Source organism: Mobula birostris, chromosome 29 (assembly GCF_030028105.1).
Source record: "Mobula birostris isolate sMobBir1 chromosome 29, sMobBir1.hap1, whole genome shotgun sequence".
Lineage (NCBI taxonomy): Eukaryota > Metazoa > Chordata > Chondrichthyes > Myliobatiformes > Myliobatidae > Mobula > Mobula birostris.
The window spans coordinates 16,402,260-16,421,035 of record NC_092398.1 but is presented as its reverse complement, the minus strand read 5'-3'; the positions used below and the strand labels follow the sequence as shown (position 1 = coordinate 16,421,035).

The 18,776-nt window shown below is 42.6% G+C and overlaps 3 protein-coding genes and 1 pseudogene across 3 annotated transcripts in view; all 4 read left to right on the top strand.

Moving 5' to 3' along the window:
• Window positions 1-4,978: 4,978 nt before the first annotated feature.
• On the top strand, window positions 4,979-5,380 carry LOC140189971 (histone H2B type 1-H-like). The gene has a single exon (XM_072246354.1). The coding sequence runs from the start codon at window positions 4,986-4,988 to the stop codon at window positions 5,355-5,357; it is 372 nt and encodes a 123-aa protein (XP_072102455.1). The 5' UTR covers window positions 4,979-4,985; the 3' UTR covers window positions 5,358-5,380.
• Window positions 5,381-5,944: 564 nt separating this feature from the next.
• On the top strand, window positions 5,945-8,390 carry LOC140189901 (histone H2B 1/2-like; annotated as a pseudogene).
• A 4,812-nt stretch (window positions 8,391-13,202) lies between these two features.
• On the top strand, window positions 13,203-13,605 carry LOC140189983 (histone H2B 1/2-like). The gene has a single exon (XM_072246367.1). It carries the CDS (start codon window positions 13,215-13,217, stop codon window positions 13,584-13,586), a length of 372 nt encoding a protein of 123 aa, XP_072102468.1. The 5' UTR covers window positions 13,203-13,214; the 3' UTR covers window positions 13,587-13,605.
• A 563-nt stretch (window positions 13,606-14,168) lies between these two features.
• The window catches only part of LOC140189846 (uncharacterized), a 36,605-nt gene continuing 31,997 nt past the window's right edge, over window positions 14,169-18,776 (top strand). Inside the window, exon 1 of the mRNA XM_072246155.1 lies at window positions 14,169-14,773. The gene's annotated coding sequence lies outside the window, so the exon portion shown is untranslated. The remainder of the gene's footprint in view (window positions 14,774-18,776) is intronic.

The following is an 18,776-nucleotide window of genomic DNA, read 5'->3' as shown; positions in this document are numbered from 1 at the left end:
CCTGTGGTAATATATTTTGCTGGGCTTCTGCTTTCTACCAACATTTATTTTCTGATTCTAACCTATGCCATTCTGCTTTAGCATTTTGTCATAACTCTATCAAATCTTCAATAAAACAACCAACTGCTACTGTTTTTTGTAATTGTTTAAACTTCCTGCTCAACAGATTCCCTTGGGTGATTTTCCATAGGGCATCACCAACAGTTTTCCCTTCACAGCCAGGGTGACCAGCAAACTCCTCATATTGCAGCCACCTCCCCCAGTATGTATTTCAGGAGGTATCCCCTCGAATCAAAACAATCCAAGTCCTGTGGACTTGCAGAATTTCCTGAATTCTTCATCCTGGGTCAGTAACCACTAAATACCCAGCCCCAGATCTCTGTACCTCACACACGTGGCCTGACTCGAGTCTCCTGCTGAACAAAGAGATTTATCCACGAGCCCACCCAGGGAAGCCAATTCTGTTACAAGAATTGCCCCTTGTAATAAAGATCAGTAAGGTGCAGAAAATCTATATTTGCCAACAAGTAACTTTATTATTTCAACTAAAAAGCATGCTGGTTCACACTCCAATCATACCTGTGTGCTCCATATTAGAACATCTGACACTCCATGAACGGTCAATGAAGAGAGAAGGTATTACACAGACAAGGAGACTACACTGGACAGGGATTCCTCATGGTCCCAATCTCCATGTGTCCGTGGGGTCCTCCTTATCTGCAATGGTTGGTCTCTGGCTGCTGGAGAGTTATCACACCTGCGTATTTAGAACTGCTGGGTCATATACTGTTCCTCCTCAATTGAACCATTGCATCTCCATCCCACTGGCTCAAGGTCACCTGACCTACCTGGGTCACCTTCTTACTGATCATTGTACAGGGCTACAACCAACATTGCCTCATGTCTATGCCCACCCCAGCCCTGTGTATTTCTGCCTTTACACTCTGACTGGTCCTAACCAGTAAACTGAGGCAACCCAGACAGAGTTTAATGAGACTGCAGAGTGTAGTTCTGGCATTTTACATGACAAGTAGCTACTCCTCTGAGAATGGTCTCAGGTTTGTTGCTCTGAGGGACGCGCTGAAACTTGGTGCACCCACCACAAGGGCCCAGTGGGGAAGGACCACGGTTTAGGGTTCTTCTCCCAGAGGTGTGGGAGGGGTTGGGTGGCAGGGAGTATACCCCTCAACAATGGTGTGGAAAGGTGAAACAACAGAGTGCCATGTGTGTGGCTAAAAGTGTGGAAATGCATAGACCATAATGGAAATGTCTGTAAAGGATTGAGAGTCATTGCATGTTTTATTGTACATAATTTTATTTTTGAATAAAGTATATTTTGTAAAAAAAAACATTGTCCCAGAGTTAAAAAAAATCAGATCAGAGTCCACGCCCTTTGCATAACAAGTGGCTACTTGTTTGAGAATGCTCTAGGGTTTAGCAGATCATTACTGGAAGCTTCCTGTGTCCACCTTCAGTTGCTCTGATTAGATTATCCAACAGCAAGAATCAGTTCAGAGTCCACAAAAAGGGTCAAACCAAGACAACTGGATTGTCTGCTTCCCCTCTCCTTGATTAGACTGCAGTTTCTTCTGGCCAATAGCTTCATGCACCCATGCTGAGCTGATCAAAATCAGGTAGTAACAGGGGACAAGGGAATTACAGATCAACTAAATAATTACTTTGCATCAGTCCCCACTGTAGAAGAAATTAGCAGTATGATGGACGTTGGAGAGTATCAGGGGACATAAGTGAATGCAGTTGCTATTGGAGCGAGAAGATGTTTGGAATGTCTTAAGGTAGATAAGTCAGCTAGACCAAATGGGATCTGAATGGGATTGTGGAGGCAATAATAATGATCTTTCAAGGATCACTAGATTCAGGAACAGTTCCAAAGAACTGGTAATTTGAAAACGTCATTCCACTTTTAAGATGGGAGGGAGACAGAAGGAAGGAAATTATACTCTGACTTCAGTGGTTGGGTAGTTGTTGGAGACCATAGTTACTGATGAATTTTGGGGGTATTTGAAGGCACATGATAAAATAGGCCAAAGTTAACAGGGTTTTCAAAAGAAGAAATCTTGCCTGACAAAGCTGTTACAATTCTTTGAGGAAATAACAGGCAAAATAGACAAAGGAGAGTCAGTAGATGTTGTTTATTTGGATTTTCAGAAAGGTTTATGCAAGTTCCTGAACATGCGGTTGGTTAAGAATGTAAGAACCCGCGGTATTATCGAAAAGGTACCAGTATGGATAGAAGACTGGCCGAAGAACAGGAAGCAAAAAATGTGAATAACAGAGCCTTTCTCTGGTTAGCTGCCAGTGACTAGTGGTTTATTGCAAGGTTTTGTGTTGAGACCACTCATTTTCATGTTATATGTAAATGATTTGTATGATGGAATTGACCGCATTGTGGCCAGGTTCAGATTCAAAATCAGACTAAATCAATTACAGTGTACATGTGTTGAATAGATCTTTTTTAAGTGCAAAAAAAGAGGAGTATTTTAAATTTTAAAAAGTGAGTTAGTGTCCAAAGATTCAATGTCCATTAGGAATTGAATGGCAGAGGAGCCACTTCAGGAGTTTTTCCTGAATCGCTGAGCATGTGCTTTCAGGCTTATGTACCTCCTACCTGATTGTAACACTGAGAACAGGGCATGCCCTGGGTGCTGGAGGTCCTTAATAACGGATGCTGTCTTTTGAGACTCTGAAAATGTCCTGCGTACTTTGTAGGCCAGTACCCAAGATGGAGCTAACTAGATTTATAACCCTCTGCAGCTCCTTTTGGTCCTATTAATGGATGATACAAATATAGATGGAGAGGCAGGAAGTTTTGAAGAAGGTGTAAGTCTGCAAAAGGACCTTGACAGACTTGGAGGATGGACAAAGGCATTTCAGATAGTGTATTGAAGTGTTTGGTCATGTACTTTGATAGAAGAAAGAAAGCATAGACTATTTTCTAAAGAGGGAGAAGATTCAAAGGGACTCGGGAGTACTTGTGCAGGATTCCATAAAGCACATCTTGTCGGTTGAGTCAGAGGTAAGGAAGGGAAATTAAATGTTAGTATTCATTTTGACAGGACAAAAACATAAAAGCAAGGATGTAAAGCGGAGGCTTTTTTTTTTATAAGGCCTGCACTTGCAGTATTGTGAGCAGTTTTTAGCCTAGTATCTGAAAAAAAAGTTCTGCTGGCATTCAAGAGGGTCCTGAAGTGGTTCACAAGAATGATTCCAGGAGTGAAAGCGTGAATGTATTTTGTGCATTTGATGGCTCTGGATCTCAACTCATTGAAGTTTAGAAGACTGAGGGGTGATCTAATTGAAGCCTATCAAATATTAAAAGGCATAAATACAGTAGATGTGGTGAGGATGTTTCATGTAGTGGGTGAGTCTAGGACCAAATGGCATGACCACAGAATAGAGAGATTGCTATTGAGAACAGAGGTGAGGAGGACTTTCTTATGCCAGTTAATACTTATTCAGTGGAATTCATTATCACAGACAGTTGTGGAGGTCAAGTCACTGAGCATATTCAAAATGGAATATGATAGGTGCATGATTAGTCAGGGAGTCAAAGGTTACAGGGAGAAGGCAGAAGAATGTGATTGACCAGGATAATAACTCAAATATGATGGAATGACAGAGCAAAGTCAATGCACTGAATGACCTATTTCTGTTCTTATGGCCTAAATCCATTCTAAATCATCTCCAAAGTCTTCACTTCTTTCCAATAATGCCCCAACCAGACTTGAATGTAGTGTTCCAGAGGAGGACTAACTGTCTCTTTCACTCTAATCAAGAGAAGGCCGAACTGGACTTTTATTCTCTAATCCATTTTGGCTTCAGGTTTATGGACTCAATTTCATTCTGAATACTGACACTTGCTTTATTATTTGCATGAATTGATTTGTTTTTTTTTATCTTTGTCGATTGGGTATTGATCTTTTTATTAAATTGGGTTTTGAGGCTGCATGTAACCAGATGAATCCCAAGATTCAATACTTTTTTTTACATATTTTGATAATAAAATGCACTTTGAACTTTAAACTTTGAGAAGGCTGAATTGGAGCCAGAGAATTAAAAAAAACTAGAATTTTAGCTCAACTCCACAGGAGTCCTAACTAAACTTTAGACTCTAATCCGGAGGAGGCCTAACTAGAGTTTTATACGACTCCAGAAGGGGCCTAGACTCCACTCCAGTGACAGCCTAACTAATTTTTTATTAGTGCAACAGCACCCAGGACATGCTGTATTCCAGTCTGCTATCAGGACAAAGGTAAAAGAGCCTCAGGAGTCACCATCAGTTTCAGGAATGGTTATTATCCCTCAACATTCAGGTTCTTGAAACAAAGTGGATAAATGTTCTTCATCATTGAAAAGTTTGCACAACTTGATTTCATTTTTAGGAACCCTTCAACTGGCATTCTCAGTATATATTCTTTATTTATTATTAATATCCTTTCTTTCTTTTTTAATTGCACTATTTGTGTCTTTTGCACACTGGTTGAATGCCAAATTGATATAGTCTCCAATTTATTCTATTATAGATAGTATTCTGTTTTCCACGTACTAAGTATGCCCGCAAGAAAATGAATCATGTTTGGTGACATATGTGTAATTTGATAATAAATTTACTTTGAGCTTTTCAGCTGAATGTGAGTTTATTTTATCTGCGTTTGAATTTTACGTTTTCCTTTGTTTAATGTCAGCAACAACTCTCTGCCCTCTTAATCTCTCTGTGGCAATAAACCGCACGGGTTGGCAAGGTTCCCGGCCCGCAGACTGGGAGAGGCTTCTGATTGGTGGAGACTCTGATATCCAAACTAGGATTTGTCGTAATAATTTCGATGGTGAGTCGTCTCTCAAAGTAGCCAATGAACATCCTCAGATTTTCCATTCCTTGATTAGCATACTGACGTCAGCCTTTCCGATTTCATCGGCTCTCCGAAGTTTACTCTGCTTATTTGAGTCTGAACTCGACTGAAGAAATGCCCGATCAGAAGCCTGCTCCCAAGAAGGGCGCTAAGAAAGCGCTGCCGAAACCATCAGGCAAGCCTGGCAAGAAGCGTAGGAGGGTGAGGAAGGAGAGTTACTCCATCTATATCTACAAAGTGATGAAGCAGGTTCATCCCGACACCGGCATCTCCTCCAAGGCCATGAGCATCATGAACTCGTTCGTGAACGATATTTTCGAGCGCATCGCTGGCGAGGCTTCCCGCCTAGCCCATTACAACAAGCGGTCGACCATCAGCTCTCGGGAGATCCAGACCGCAGTGCGCCTACTGCTGCCCGGGGAGCTGGCCAAGCACGCCGTATCGGAAGGGACAAAGGCAGTGACCAAGTACACCAGCTCCAAGTGAAGAGTGTCGCCAAAACAAACCGAAAACCCAAAGGCTCTTTTAAGAGCCGCTCACTATTTCATTAACAGAGCTGTATTTTTTCGTTATATTCTGTGAATTCAATTTCAATGCCAAACGGTGCTTTCGCCAGTAATTTGTCAAAATCGCAAGCTAAACTCCAGCCATAGTTTGAGAAGAGCAACTCATTCATAACGATACAGTTCACACAATGACTGACCGGGGACAGCAACTGAGAATTGAATTTTGTTCTGAATGAAATCCCCAGACACTTGAAATTTTAGCTATACTCAAACATCAGATGTGACGGGCTTCAGTTATGGATTAATGCGGAGAATTTGCTGACAAGCAAATCAGCAATCATTTTATTTTAAAATAGGTTTGATCGAAGGATTTTTGGCGGGCTGTTCAAGTTTCAGTTTATTTTCGGCGGGTAAGCAGTTATTTCCGCGCTTTTGATTTTGAATGATAAATAGGTCGGCTCTCTCATTGGTTAATTTGCTCTCCATTGAGCGAAAGCTTTGTTCCACCGCTCCTGCATCCAGTAGCATATACAAAAAGGCCGAGGACCTCACTCGCTGGGTGTTGAAATGAGTGGACAAAGTATAACCGGCAAGAAAGCTCGTCTCCGGCCCGGTTCCCATTGGGCCATGTTGACAGGCTCACGAGAATGGGCAGCTCTGCTGAGTGGGTGGGTGCTGGAGCCTCTGTCCATCTGGCTGCTGTGCTCGGGTACCTGACAGGCTGGCAAAGCGTGTCCTCCTTTTATACACATCTCCCAGATGAGTTTTCCCCAGCTAAATTTGATATAAATACCATCCTTTTCTTATGCAAACTTTGTTGCCACTTTGATCAAATTGACCTTTCAATTATAGCCTTCATCTCTCATATTTCCAAAGGCAATACTACTTTGATATCCTTAACTTTAAATGATTAGTTGGCTGGAACATCTGCCACTTGCATACACAAGCCTAGATCCTGTAACCTCAATGACTGTTGTCCAATCAAAAGAAGAATTTTTGGGCTGTAGTTCAATGTACCTGTTTTAATAGATGGCAAACCCACAAGTTGTAAAGGCATTGGCCAGAAGAAGGCAACAGAAGCTACTTCAGTAGAAAAATTTGCTATGAGCAGTCATGATCATGGAAAGACTATGATCGCCAATGACATACAACACTTCACATAATAAACAAAACCGAAAAACAATCAAAGCACAGATATTCAGAATTAGGGCCTACTTCTTTAACCCATTCCAAGGCTGAAATGATAGCAAATACATTTGATGTGTATTCTGATACATTATCTGATAATCTTTTCTTAATAGTCACCTCAAACTTTAGAACAAAACTGAAACAGCTGAACGACCTGACACTGGATCTTTCAAACCATCTGTGTAGAGTATAAGAATCTATTATGTCTGCTTTGCATTTATCACTGAACTGTCTGTGCTACTGATATAGAATCTTTCTTCATCATGATATTTTCTTGAAGGCTTAAATCAACACATGCAAAGGGAAAATTCATGGAGTGACTGAAAGGGGTACACAGGGATCATATTTCACATGAAACAAGCCAATATTTTGTACCCATACATTTCCCATCCACCCAGAGCTGAAGACCTTATGAATGAAGTGCTCCCAACACTCTACTAATGTTGCCAATATTAGATAACCAACTTTATGTCTCCTCATGTTGACCAATGAACCACCGCTAAGCCTTTTACTGTGGTCATCCTGGGCTGTGGTAGATCCATTCACATTGTCCAATCAAAGGGTTAGATTGAAATGTTAGCTTTCATTCGTACAAATCTAATAATGGGATTGTAATTCTGCTGATTTCTCATTAGCACAGGGTTGGGACCATGCTACCTCTGTCTGAAACTGAACTAAGAAATACGTGAACCCTCCAAAGCTGCCAAGAAGGGCACAAAGAAAACTGTGTTTGAAGCGCAAAGCAAGGGAGGCAAGAAGTGTAAAAGGATGAGGAAGGAGACTTACTCCATCGTTGTGTACAAGGTGATGAAGCAAGTTCACCCAGATACCAGCATCTCCTCCAACTCCATGAGCATCATGAGCTCATTTGTGAACAACATTTATGAGCTCATCATGGGTGAGGCTTCCCGTCTAACCCATTAGAATAAGTAGCTGACCTTCAGCTCCCTGGAGATCCAGACCACCATTCGCCTGCTGCTATCCTGGGAACTGGCCAAGTGCATCGTGTTGGAAGGGACAAAAGCAGTGACCAAGTACACCAGTTCCAAATGAAGCGGCTGAGTGCTGATAAGACAAACCCAACGGCACTTTTAAGAGCCACTTAGTTTCCAGGGAAGAGTTGTACTCATAATTTGATACTGGATCGCTACAAGCTTGTTTTACTCTTGGAGGTAAATGTTTCTGTTGATGAATCTTTCCATTGCTTCGTACAATGCCATTGTTGCTCTTCCTGCCCGTTGCCCCAACACAGACATTTTGCCCTCTCACATCAATCAGTTTATCACAATTTTCTCACACAAAACTTTACACAGAGCAGATAGAGGTGACGATGTTTGCTGTTGTTTAAGTGATTTAATAGCTGTGAATATGATCTATTAACTATTATATTGGAACTTTATAGAACTCTGGTTCTGCCTCATCTGGAGTACTGCATACAGTTCTGTTTGCTCCATTACAAGAAAGATGTTGAGGCTTTGGAGAGGGTGAGAAAAGAGGATTACGGCAAATTTCCTGACATATACCAATGATATTAAAACTGATTCTGAATGTTGACTGGATTAGAAGGCTTGTGCTACAATGAGAAGTTGGGCAAAATTGGGTTGTCTTCAATTTTTTTTTCCTATAATGCACCAACCAGACTTGAATATAGTATTCCAGAAGAGCCCTAACTTGTCTCTTGGGCTACAAACCAGAGAAGGCCGAAATGGAATTTTTTACTCTAATCCTCTTTGGCTTTAAGGTTTATGGACTCAATTTCATTCTGAATGTTGATGCTTGCTTTATTATTTCCATGTATGATTTGTTTTTTTTTTATCTTTCTATAGATTAGGTGTTTGTCTTTTTTTTTAAATATGGTTTTGTGGTTGCCTGTAAGCAGATGAATCCCAAGATTGTATAATTTATACATACTTTGATAATAAAATGTACTTTGAACTTTCAACTTTGAGAAGGCTGAACTAGATTTTTGATCAGCACTCCAGAGGAGACCTAACTTGCCTTTTAAACTCTACTGCAGAGAAGGCCTAACTAGACTTTTAGACTCAACTCCACAGGAGTCCTAACTAGACTTTAGACTCCACTCCAGAGGAGGTCTAACTAGAGTTTTAGACTACTCCAGATGAGACCTAGACTACACTCCAGATATGGCCTAACCAGTTTTTTTTTTATCTTGAGGAGGCCTAAACTACTGCAGTGGAGTCCAAACTGGACTTTCAGACTCCATAGGAGGTCTAACTGGAGTTTTGGACTCTACTCCAGGGGAAGCCTAGTCAGTACTCTAGAGAAGGCCTAACTAGATTTATAGACTATTCCAGAGGATGCTCAGACAGTGCTCTAGAGATGGCCTCGGTACATTCCAAACTAAAACTACAACATAACTTCCTGACTCCCGCAGTCACCTCAACTAATAAAGTCAAGCACGTAATACGCATTCTTCACCAGACGAACATCCTGTGTAGCCATTACCAGGGAGCCATGGACTCAGACTCCAACATCCCTCTGTGTATCAATGTTGCTCAGAATATACACCTTGAAATGCTTTTTCTTCGCCACCACCCATGAAAACAGAGGATTGCCCCAAAGAATGAAGGACCGTCAAATGTTAAAACCCCAAAGTCGTCCCCCCACAGCTCCCCCTCCTACGTGTAAGTGGCAGGAAGCAACAAACCCACTCCCCCCCACCGGCAAAAATGAAGCATCGGCACCCGCCACTGAGCAGTCAAGCGTGCAGCAAAGCAACAACAAAGACACAGCAAACACGAGGAATTCTGCAGATGCTGGAAATTCAAGCAACACACATCAAAGTTGCTGGTGAACGCAGCAGGCCAGGCAGCATCTCTAGGAAGAGGTACAGTCGATATTTCAGACCGAGACAAAGGGTCTCAGCCTGAAACATCAACTGTACCTCTTCCAACAAAGACACAGACTTGCAGTTACCCCAAAGGCTGCATTGTTCACCCGGCATTCGACATACCACAGGTCCTCTCTCTCCCCAATAAGGGCGAAAGAGGTGTGTCCATTTTCACAGCAAGAGGGGAGACATAACAAACAACTCACAAATTTACAATGTTAAAGGTCCACCGCATCGCTTTTTTTGTGCTCTGTGCCCAAAGATCACGAGTCTCTGGGCACAAAGCTCAGATATTCTGACTCACCAACAACACGTGGATCTCCAGTCTTGACAACGACCCTCGATCTGGCCATCCCCAGAGGCCCGAATTCCTAGGCCTCCAGAGTCGAACCACATACTTAAGCCGAGCCCTTGGTGTGCTGAACAACAACCAGTCCTGAAACATCAAGAGCATGTCCCAGTCCTGCAAAGAACCATAGTCACCATGTAACTTCAGGTCAGGGTCTTCAAAAAACCCCTGAAAGGGAAAAATAAAGAAATTAAAGATGGTAGTAGAGCTGTTTCTGAATGCTGCCAAATACTGTGTGGTTTTCTTGCACTACACTTTCTCTTAAGATAGAATGGTATATTCTGCTTTTTGATTTTGTTTTCCTTTTTGTACTACCTCAATATACCTGTGCTTAGAATTACTCTCACTGAATGAACTTAGGAATCTATGCGTGAATATCGATTTCTCCTTCAGGTAATTTTTTTCGCTCTCCCATCCCTCTTCTATTCCCTACTCTGGCCTCTTATCTCTTCTTCTCATTTGCCTGTCACCTCTGCCTGATGCCCTCCTCTTCCCTTTCTCCCATGGTCCACTCTCTTCTCTTATCAGATTCCTTCTTCTCCATCACTTTACATTTCCCACCGAGCTGGCTCAACCTATCACCTTCTAGCTATTCCTCCTCCCCACTTTTTTTTATTCTGGCATCATTCCCCTTTATTTCCAGTCCTGAATAAGGGTTTTGGACTGAAATGTTGATTGTTCATTCATTTCCACAGATGCTGCCTGACCTGCTGAGTTCCTCCAACATTTTGAGTGTGTGTCTGGATTTCCAACTTGCAGAATGCCTTGTGTTTATGACAATACGTTTGACTGAGAGTCTGTTATGTGATTAACTAGACCCTGAAACATTACATAATTCCTCAAATGCAATCTACTTTATTGAGCACAAGGGGAACATCTTGGCCCCTGTCACCACACTGTTCTGAAATTTGAATAAAGCAATGCTATTTTTATCCTGAAATCAACTTGCTGTATACAGATATTGGTCTGATAAATACTGCACTTTTGAATTGCATCAATTTCCTGTTTAATTATCAATCATAACCCATAATGTATGTATTAGAGGCCAATAAGGCTTCAGAATCAGTGAAATAACAGTCCAGTAGCAGATGTTGCCCTAGAAAGATTTGTTTCCATCTTTATCCTGCTATTCTTCAGTACCTTGATTCAGGAAGGCTGTACAAAGAAGAGCTAAGTTTTTGAGGGTTGTTGTTCGCCTGCCTAATTGCACTATGTCTGCACACTGTCTCTGTCAGTTTATCATCGTGACTGCGGCATAACTGAACTACTACACTCAGAAAGGCTATACAAAGGGAAATGTAGCTCTCAATGTTTTGCTTCAGCTTGTGACTATACAGTGTCTGCCCACAGTTCTATCACCATTCCCTGGCTAAAGAAATTCATCCTCATTTCAATTCTATAGGATCTTCCTTATATTCTGAGGTTGTTCCCGCTGTTCTGTAAATCCCCCACTAGAGTAAACATCCTCTCCACATCCACTCTATCTAGGGCTTCCAACTTTCAATATGTTTCAATGAGATCCCCCTCATTCTTCTAAATTCAAGTGCGTACAGAGCCATTAAACTCTCTCAAACATAGCATTTTCATTCCCATGGTAAATCTCAAAAAGCTCCTCTGGACACTCTCCAATGCAACATATCCCGTCTTAGATAACAGTTTCAATACTGTTCATGGTCCTCCAAGCTGTCTGACAAATGCTTTATTATGCCTCAATATTATTTCCTTGTATTTATATTTTAAGCATCTTGAAATTTCATTTCTCTTCCTTACCACTGACATAAAAATTAACCCTTTGGAAACTTGTGCAAGTCCCTTTGCCCCTCTGATATCCAAATTTTCTCCATCGGTTACCTACTGCCCTCGGTCACGTAATAAGCAATACCATACAGGTCCTTAACAATGTTGCTAAGCAGGGAATTTTGGGATCTAAGGTCATAGCTCCTTGAAAGTGGTTCCATCATCCTGGACTCCCAACACCCAGGACATTCTCTCTTCTCACTCTGCTATCAGGACAAAGGTAAAAGAGACTGAGGATTCACACAACAACAGGAATTCTGCAGATGCTGGAAATTCAACCAACACACATCAAAGTTGCTGGTGAACGCAGCAGGCCAGGCAGCATCTCTAGGAAGAGGTACAGTCGACATTTCAGGCCAAAACCCTTTTGTCAGGACTAACTGAAGGAAGAGTTAGCAAGAGATTTGAAAGTGGGAGGGGGAGGGGGAGATCCAAAATGATAGGAGAAGGCAGGAGGAGGAGGGATGGAGCCAAGAGCTGGACAGATGATTGGCAAAAGGGATATGAGAGGATCATGGGACAGGAGGTCCGGGGACAAGGGCTGGGGAACCAGAGGATGGGCGAGGGGTATAGTCAGAGGGACAGAGGGAGAAAAAGGAGAGTGAGAGAAAGAATGTGTGGATAAAAATAAATAACAGATGGGGTACGAGGGGGAGGTGGGGCATTAGCGGAAGTTAGAGAAGTCGATGTTCATGCCATCAGGTTGGAGGCTACCCAGACGGAATATAAGGTGTTGTTCCTCCAACCTGAGTGTGGCTTCATCTTTACAGTAGAGGAGGCCATGGGTAGACATGTCAGAATTGGAATGGGATTTAACTCTTTCTTCAGTTAGTCCTGACGAAGGGTCTCGGCCTGAAATGTCGACTGTACCTCTTCCTAGAGATGCTGCCTGGCCTGCTGCGTTCACCAGCAACTTTGATGAGGACTCACACTGTTAGTTTCAGTAGTGGTTATTATCCCCCAAACATCAGACTCCTGAACCAAAAGGGATAAATTCACTTCATCATTGAAACGTTCCACAACTTGATCTCACTTTCAGGACGCTTCAACTCATATTCTCAATATATATTGCTTATTAATTATTAATATTCACTTTATTTTTTTTATTTGCACAATTTGTTTCTTTTGCACACTGGTTGAATGCCCAAATTGATAGCATCTCTTATTTATTCAATGAAACCTAGTATTCTGTTATCCATTTATTGAGTATGCACACAAGAAAATGAATCATGCTTCTTGATGGTGACATATATGTACTTTGATAATAAATTTTCTTTCAACTTTTCATCTGAATGTGAGTTTATTTCATCTGCATCTGTATTTTACGTTTTCCATTGTTTAACGTCAGCCACAACCTCTTATCCCTTCTGCCGCAATAAATTGCACCGAAAACCGTCACGGATTGGCAAGGTTCCCGGCCCGCAGACTGGGAGAGGCTTCTGCTTGGTAGAGCGAGCGTTTTAATTTGTTGCCTCTTATTACCAAATATAGGATTTGCCGTAATAATTACGATGGTGAAGCGTCTCTCCAAGCAGCCAATGAACATGCTCTGATTCTCCATTCCTTGATTAGCATACCGCCGTCAGCGCTTCCTATTTAAAGGGCGCATCGATTGTTATTCTGCTTATTTGATTCTGAACTGGACGGAAGAAATGCCCGATCAGAAACCTGCTCCCAAGAAGGGCGCTAAGAAAGCGCTGCCGAAACCATCAGGCAAGTCTGGCAAGAAGCGTAGGAGGGTGAGGAAGGAGAGTTACGCCATCTATATCTACAAAGTGATGAAGCAGGTTCACCCCGACACCGGCATCTCCTCCAAGGCCATGAGCATCATGAACTCGTTCGTGAACGATATTTTCGAGCGCATAGCTGGCGAGGCTTCCCGTCTAGCCCATTACAACAAACGGTCGACCATCAGCTCCCGGGAGATTCAGACCGCAGTGCGCTTGCTGCTGCCCGGGGAGCTGGCCAAGCACGCCGTGTCGGAAGGGACAAAGGCAGTGACCAAGTATACCAGCTCCAAGTGAAGAGTGCTGCCAAAACAAACCGAAAACCCAAAGGCTCTTTTAAGAGCCACTCAGTGTTTCATAAAGAGGGCTACATTTCTAGTTATATTCTGTGTACCCCATTTCAATGTCAAACGGTTCTTTCACCAGTAGTTTGTGAAAACTGCAGGCTAATCTCCAGCCGTAGTTTGAGAAGAGCAATGAAATCCCCAGACACATCTGCAATATTAGCTACACCCAATCATTAGATGTGGCGGATTTCAGTAATGGATTAATGCAGAGAATTCGTCCACAAATAGATCAGCAATCATTTAATTTTAGATTGGGTTTCAACAAAGGATTTTTGGCGGATTTTTTTATAATTTCCGTTTATTTTCGGCGGATAAGCAGTTACTTCCGCGCTTTTGATTTTGTTTGGTAAATAAGTCGGCTCTCTCACTGGTTGATTTGCTCTCTCCAATGAGCTTAAGCGTTGTTGAACCAATCCTGAATGCCCCGCTGCATCCCCACAGGACATACAAGAAGGCGGAGAGCCGGAAGCTTTTCCTCATTCTCCGGGTGTTGCTGAGCTTGTCGAAATAAACGGACAAAGAAAAATAGACGAAGTAAAACTGGCGGGAAAGCTCGTCCCCGGCCCAGTTCTCATCGGACCGGGTTCACCGGCTCTTCAGAAAGCGCAACTATGATGAGCTGGTGGGTGCCGGAGCCTCGGTCTCTCTGGCTGCTGTGTTCGAGTATCTGACGGCTGGAATTCTTGAGCTGGCAGGCAACGCGGCCCCGAACAACGAGAAGACCCGCAAGGTCCGGATGGGTGACGATCGCCCAGGATGGAGTGTTACCCAATACCCAGGCCGTGTTGTTGCCCAAGTAAACCGGCGGAGCCAGTAGGTGAAGCGACAGAATATGAAACCCTGTTACCCAAAGGCTCTTTTCAGAGCCACTCACTGTGTCTGTGAGGGGCTGCCCTGCGGAGTGTGGAGTAAAGAACTCGGGTTTCGCTGTCACTGCGAAAGATTTCTGAGGAAGTTCTTTTTACAGAAACACGAAATTCATACTAATTTATCTTAGACTACTTATTTTTTTCTAAACAAGCCGCGATGGTTTTCAGAATCTCTTCCGGAGCTGATGAACTTTTCTGCTGGCGTGTGTATGTTCCCCGGAGAGATGGTTGGGATCAATTTTATTTTCACTCCGTTTTTATATTGAAGGTTAGTCTGTAACATTATTACCGAACGTCCTGAATAACTGATATAAAAACTCTTGAGATTTGTACTCATTTCCTGGAAAATTAATCAATGATAATCTGGAAAAAGAACAAACGCGGAGACCGGAGTCCTGAAATTCAGGTAAAACGTAGCTCGGGCAGCAACCGTGAAAGCTTTTAATCTTTCAGCCTCCTCATGAGATAATATTTTGTTGTCTGTGAACATTTAGAGAACATGCATTATGGCACATTTTCCCCGCCAAAATGTACTTACTCCCACAATCTCCCTCATTACATAAGAACATAAGGAGTAGGACATCCGGCCCATCGAGCCTGCCCCGCCATTCAATAAAATCCTCGAGGTAAGGAGTAATTTCTATTGTTGAATTTCCGGGGTACTTGAAGGCACAGGATAAAATAGGCCAAAGTCAACAGAGTTTTCAGAAGGAGATATCCTGCTTCACAAATCTGTTGCAAATCTTTGAGGAAATAACAGGCAAAATAGATAAAGGAAAGTCAGTAGATGCTGTTTATTCGGATTTTCAAAAAGACTTGCACAACTGGCTGAACGTGCGGTTGCTTAAGAAGGTAAGAACCCATGGTATTACAGGAAAGGTACTCGTATGGATAGAAGATTGGCTGACCAGCAGGAGGCAAAGAGTGGGCATAATAGAGGCCTTATCTGTTTAGTTGCCAGTGACTAGTGGTCTACTGCAAGGTTTAGTGTTTGGACCGCTCCTTGTGGCTACGGGGGGTCAGGGGGTATGGAGGGAAGGCTGGGACGGGTTCTGAGTTGGATGATCAACCATTATCATAATAAATGGCGGTGCAGGCTCGAAGGGCCGAATGGCCTACTCCTGCACCTATTTTCTATGTTTTTCATGATACTGTATATATAAATGATTTGGATGATGGAAATGATGGCTTTGTGGCCAGGTTCAGAATCCGGATCAGGTTTGTTATCACTGGCATGTGATGTGAAATTTCAAACTGAGCAGCAACAGTTCAAAGCAATATATAATCCAGAAGAGAGAGAAAAAATAAAAATAATAAGAACAAATAAACAAATAAATCAATTACAGTATGTGTATATTGAATAGATTTTTTAAAAATGCAGAAAAACAGAAATACTACTTATTAAAAAATTGAGGTAGTGTCCAAGGATTCAATGTGCTTTCAGGAATTGGATGGCAGAGGAACTGTTTCAGGAGTTGTTCCTGAATCGCTGACTGTGAGCCTTCATGATTCTGTACCTCCTACCTGATGGTAACAGTGTGAAGAGGGCATGCCCTGGGTGCTGAAGTCTTTAATAATGGACGCTGTCTTTCTGAGCCACTGCTCCCTGAAGATGTCCTGGGTACTTTGTAGGTTACTACCCAGATGGAGCTGACTAGATTTACAAACATCGGCAGCTTCTTTCGGTCCTGTTAATGGATGATACAAATATAGGTGGAGAGGCAGGAAGCTTTGAAGAAGCTGGGAGTCTGCAAAAGGACTTAGACAGATTTGGAGAATAGACAAAGAAGTTGCAGATGCAATATAGTGAATGGAAGTGTATGGTCATGTACTTTGGTAGAAGGAATAAAAGCATAGACTATTTTCTAAAAAAGGAGAAGATTCAAAAATCAGAGGTGCAAGGGGATTTGGGAGTACTTGTGCAGGATTCCATAAAGGACATCTTGCCAGTTGAGTCAGAGGTAAGGAAGGGAAATTCAGTGTTAGTATTCATTTTCACAGGACGAGAACATAAACGGGTCAATGTAAAGCTGAGGCTGTTTTATAAGACATTGGTTAGACTGCACTTGCAGTATTGTGAGCAGTTTTTAGCCTATTATCTGAGAAGAATTGTGCTGGTGTTCGAGAGAGTCCAGAGGAGTTTCCCAAGAATGATTCCAGGAGTGAAACAGTGAACGTATTTTGTGCATTTGATGGCTCTGGTCCTCAACTTATTGGAGTTCAGAAGACTGAGGTGTCATCTTATTGAAACCTATCAAATGTTAAAAGGTCTGTATAGAGTAGATCTGGTGAGGATGTTTCCTGTAGTGGGTGATTCTAGGAGCAAACGGCACAGCCACAGAATAAGACAGTAAGATATGCGAGCAGAAGAACACCATTCGGCCCATCTAGTCTGCTCCGCCATTGAGTCATGGCTGATCCAATTCTTCCAATCAGCCCAACTCCCCCTGCCTTGTCTCCATACCCTTTGATGCCCTGGCTAATCAAAAACCTCCCTATCTCTGCCTTAAAAGCACCCAGTGACTTGGCCTCCACAGTTGCTCGTGGCAGCAAGTTCCACAGATTTACCAGCCTCTGACTAAAATAATTGCACCGCATCTCTGTTCTAAATGGACGTCCTTCAATCCTGAAGTCGTGCCCTCTTGTCCTAGAATCCCCTGCCATGGGAAATGACTTTGCCATATCTAAACACGAGGAAATCTGCAGATGCTGGAAATTCAAGCAACACACACAAAAAATGCTGGTGAATGCAGCAGGTCAGGCAGCATCTGTAGGAAGAGGTACAGTCGATGTTTCGCGCCGAGACCCTTCATCAGGACTAACTGAAAGAAGAGATGGTAAGAGATTTGAAAGTGGGAGGGGGATGGGGAGATTCAAAATGATAGGAGAGACAGGAGGGTGAGGGATAGAGCTAAGAGCTGGAAAGTTGATTGGCAAAAGGGACCTTCTGGGTAGCCTCCAACCTGATGGCATGAACATTGACTTCTCTAACTTCCGTTAATGACCCACCTCCCCTCCATACCCCATCTGTTATTTATCTATCTATTTATTTATTTATTTCTCCCTCTGTCCCTCTCATTATAACTCCTTGCCCATCCTCTGGATCCCCTCCCCCTTTCTTTCTCCCTAGGCCTCCCGTCCCATGATCCTCTCCCTTCTCCAGCCTTGTATCCCTTTTGCCAATCAACTTTCCAGCTCTTACCTCCATCCCTCCCCATCCTGTCTTCTCCTAAACGTCGACTGTACCTCTTCCTAAAGATGCTTCCTGGCCTGCTGTGTTCACTTTGCCATATCTAATCCGTTCAGGCCTTTTAACATACAGAATGTTTCTGTGAGATTCCCCCCCCCCCCATTCACCTAAAACCAGGAAATACAGCCCTGGAGCTGCGAGACGTTCCTTGTACAGTAACCCTTTCATTCCTGGAAACATTCTTGTGAATCTTCTTTGAACCCTCTTCAAAATCAGTATATCCTTTCTAAAATAAGGAGCCTAAAACTGCAAGTGTAGTCTAACAAGTGCCTTAGAACCTCAACATCACAACCCTGCTCTTACATTCTATACCTTTAGAAATGAATGCCAACATTGCATTCGTCTTCTTCACCAGTGACTTAACCTGAAGTTAACCTTTAGGGTATCCTGCACAAGGACTCTCAAGTCCCGTTGCATCTCTGCGTTTTGAATTCTCTCTCCATCTAAATAATAGTCTGCCTGTTTATTTCTTCCACCAAAGTGCATAATCATACATTTTCCACATTGCATTTCTTTGCCCATTCTTCTAAATTATCTAAGTCTCTCTGCAAGCTCTGTGTTTTCTCAAAACTACCCACTCCTCCACCTATCTTTGTATCATTGGCAAATTTAGCCACAAATCCAATAATCCCATGGTCCAAATCATCGACCTATATCGTAAAAAGCAACAGTCCCAACACCGACCCCTGTGGAACTCCACTGGAAACCGGCAACCAGCCAGAATAGGATCCCCTTATTCCCACACTCTGCATTCTGATGATCTACCAATGTTTCACCCATGCTGGTAACTTCCCTGTAATTCCATGGGCTCTTATCTTGCTAAGCATTCTCCTTTGAGGCACTTTATCAAAGGCCTTCTGAAAGTTCAATTACACCGCATCCACTACATCTCCTTTGTCTACCCTGCTTGCAATTTCCTCAAAAAAATTGTAGTAGGTTAGTCAGGCAGGATTTTCATTTCATGAAACGATGCTGGCTTTTGCCTATTTTCTCATGTGCAAGATAGAGAGATGTCTATTGA

Coding starts and splice junctions, on each gene's coding strand:
- LOC140189971 (XM_072246354.1), top strand. CDS start 4,986: ATGCCCGATCAGAAGCCTGCTCCCAAGAAGGGCGCTAAGAAAGCGCTG.
- LOC140189983 (XM_072246367.1), top strand. CDS start 13,215: ATGCCCGATCAGAAACCTGCTCCCAAGAAGGGCGCTAAGAAAGCGCTG.